The following is a 985-nucleotide window of genomic DNA, read 5'->3' as shown; positions in this document are numbered from 1 at the left end:
TCTGCGCTGGGAGCTGGGTGCAGGAGGAAATAAAGGAGCCGGTTTTCTGAGAGACAGGCCGGGTGTACTACGGCCGCCACCGCGGAATTGACACACAGTGCGAGCCAGGTGCCGGGAACTTCCTGGCGAAGCCAGGTCATGAGCGGGAGCCGTCGCGGGGTGGCCCGCCAGGGGCAAGATGACAAGCCCGTTCTCAGCAAGTGGTCACGACTGGAGGGTGCCTCGGCGAGGGGCTGCACGGGGTCTCAGAACGTTACCGAGTTTCCGGATAAGTCCAGTCAGGACCATCTCATCCAACTCAGCCAGCCGCCGCCGGAGAATTAAACCGCCGCGCCTCAGCGTCCGTCCACATTTAATGTCCCCCCGAAAACCCGGCCGGCCGAACAATGGGTTCCGCTATTTCAGAGCGAACCAAATAAAGCGCAAGTGGCATTCCGTGAGCTGTTCTGGGCCTCCCTTCGCCAGAGACGATTACAGTCGCTATATTTACTACTCCTCAGTTCTTAGACACGCCGTAAGAATCGGAAAGAATGAGGCAGCCGAACGCGCTTTAGCCACTGTGCACGACGGGAGTTGTAGTCCTTGCCTCACCGTGCTCCCCGCCCCAAGTTCCGGCCCACCCCCTCATGCGCCCGTCCGAGGTTCCGGCTTTCCTGCGCGGGCTACGGCGCGGGCTGCAGAGGAGGCTGATCTGCTATCCGCCTTGCGCCTGCGCCTCTGAAAAAACATCAAACGCAGTGGCGTCTGTTCGATTCTGACTCGTAGGTCCCTATAGGACAGGGAAGAACTGCCCCATAGGGTTTCCAAGGTTGTAACTCTTTAGGGAAGGAGACTGCCACATCTTTTTTCCACGGAGCAGCTGTTGGGTTCGAACCTCTGACCTTCTGGTCAGCAGCCACGCTTTAACCAGTGCACCACCAAGGTTCCTAGGGACGCGTTTTGGGCACTGCAAAGCCGAATGCTCGCTCCTGGCGCATGGCAGTGT

At 59.2% G+C, this 985-nt stretch overlaps 1 protein-coding gene across 1 annotated transcript in view; it reads right to left on the bottom strand.

Moving 5' to 3' along the window:
- RTTN (rotatin) overlaps positions 1-140 on the bottom strand; it is a 185,588-nt gene extending 185,448 nt beyond the window's left edge. The window contains 1 exon segment of the mRNA XM_023725021.1: positions 56-140. Within this exon segment, the coding sequence (XP_023580789.1) occupies positions 56-140 (85 nt within the window).
- Between the last annotated feature and the right edge of the window lie 845 nt (positions 141-985).

Source organism: Trichechus manatus, unplaced genomic scaffold, assembly GCF_000243295.1.
Source record: "Trichechus manatus latirostris isolate Lorelei unplaced genomic scaffold, TriManLat1.0 scaffold00278, whole genome shotgun sequence".
In the NCBI taxonomy this organism is placed as follows: Eukaryota; Metazoa; Chordata; class Mammalia; order Sirenia; family Trichechidae; genus Trichechus; species Trichechus manatus.
This window is presented reverse-complemented; position numbering and strand designations above follow the sequence as displayed.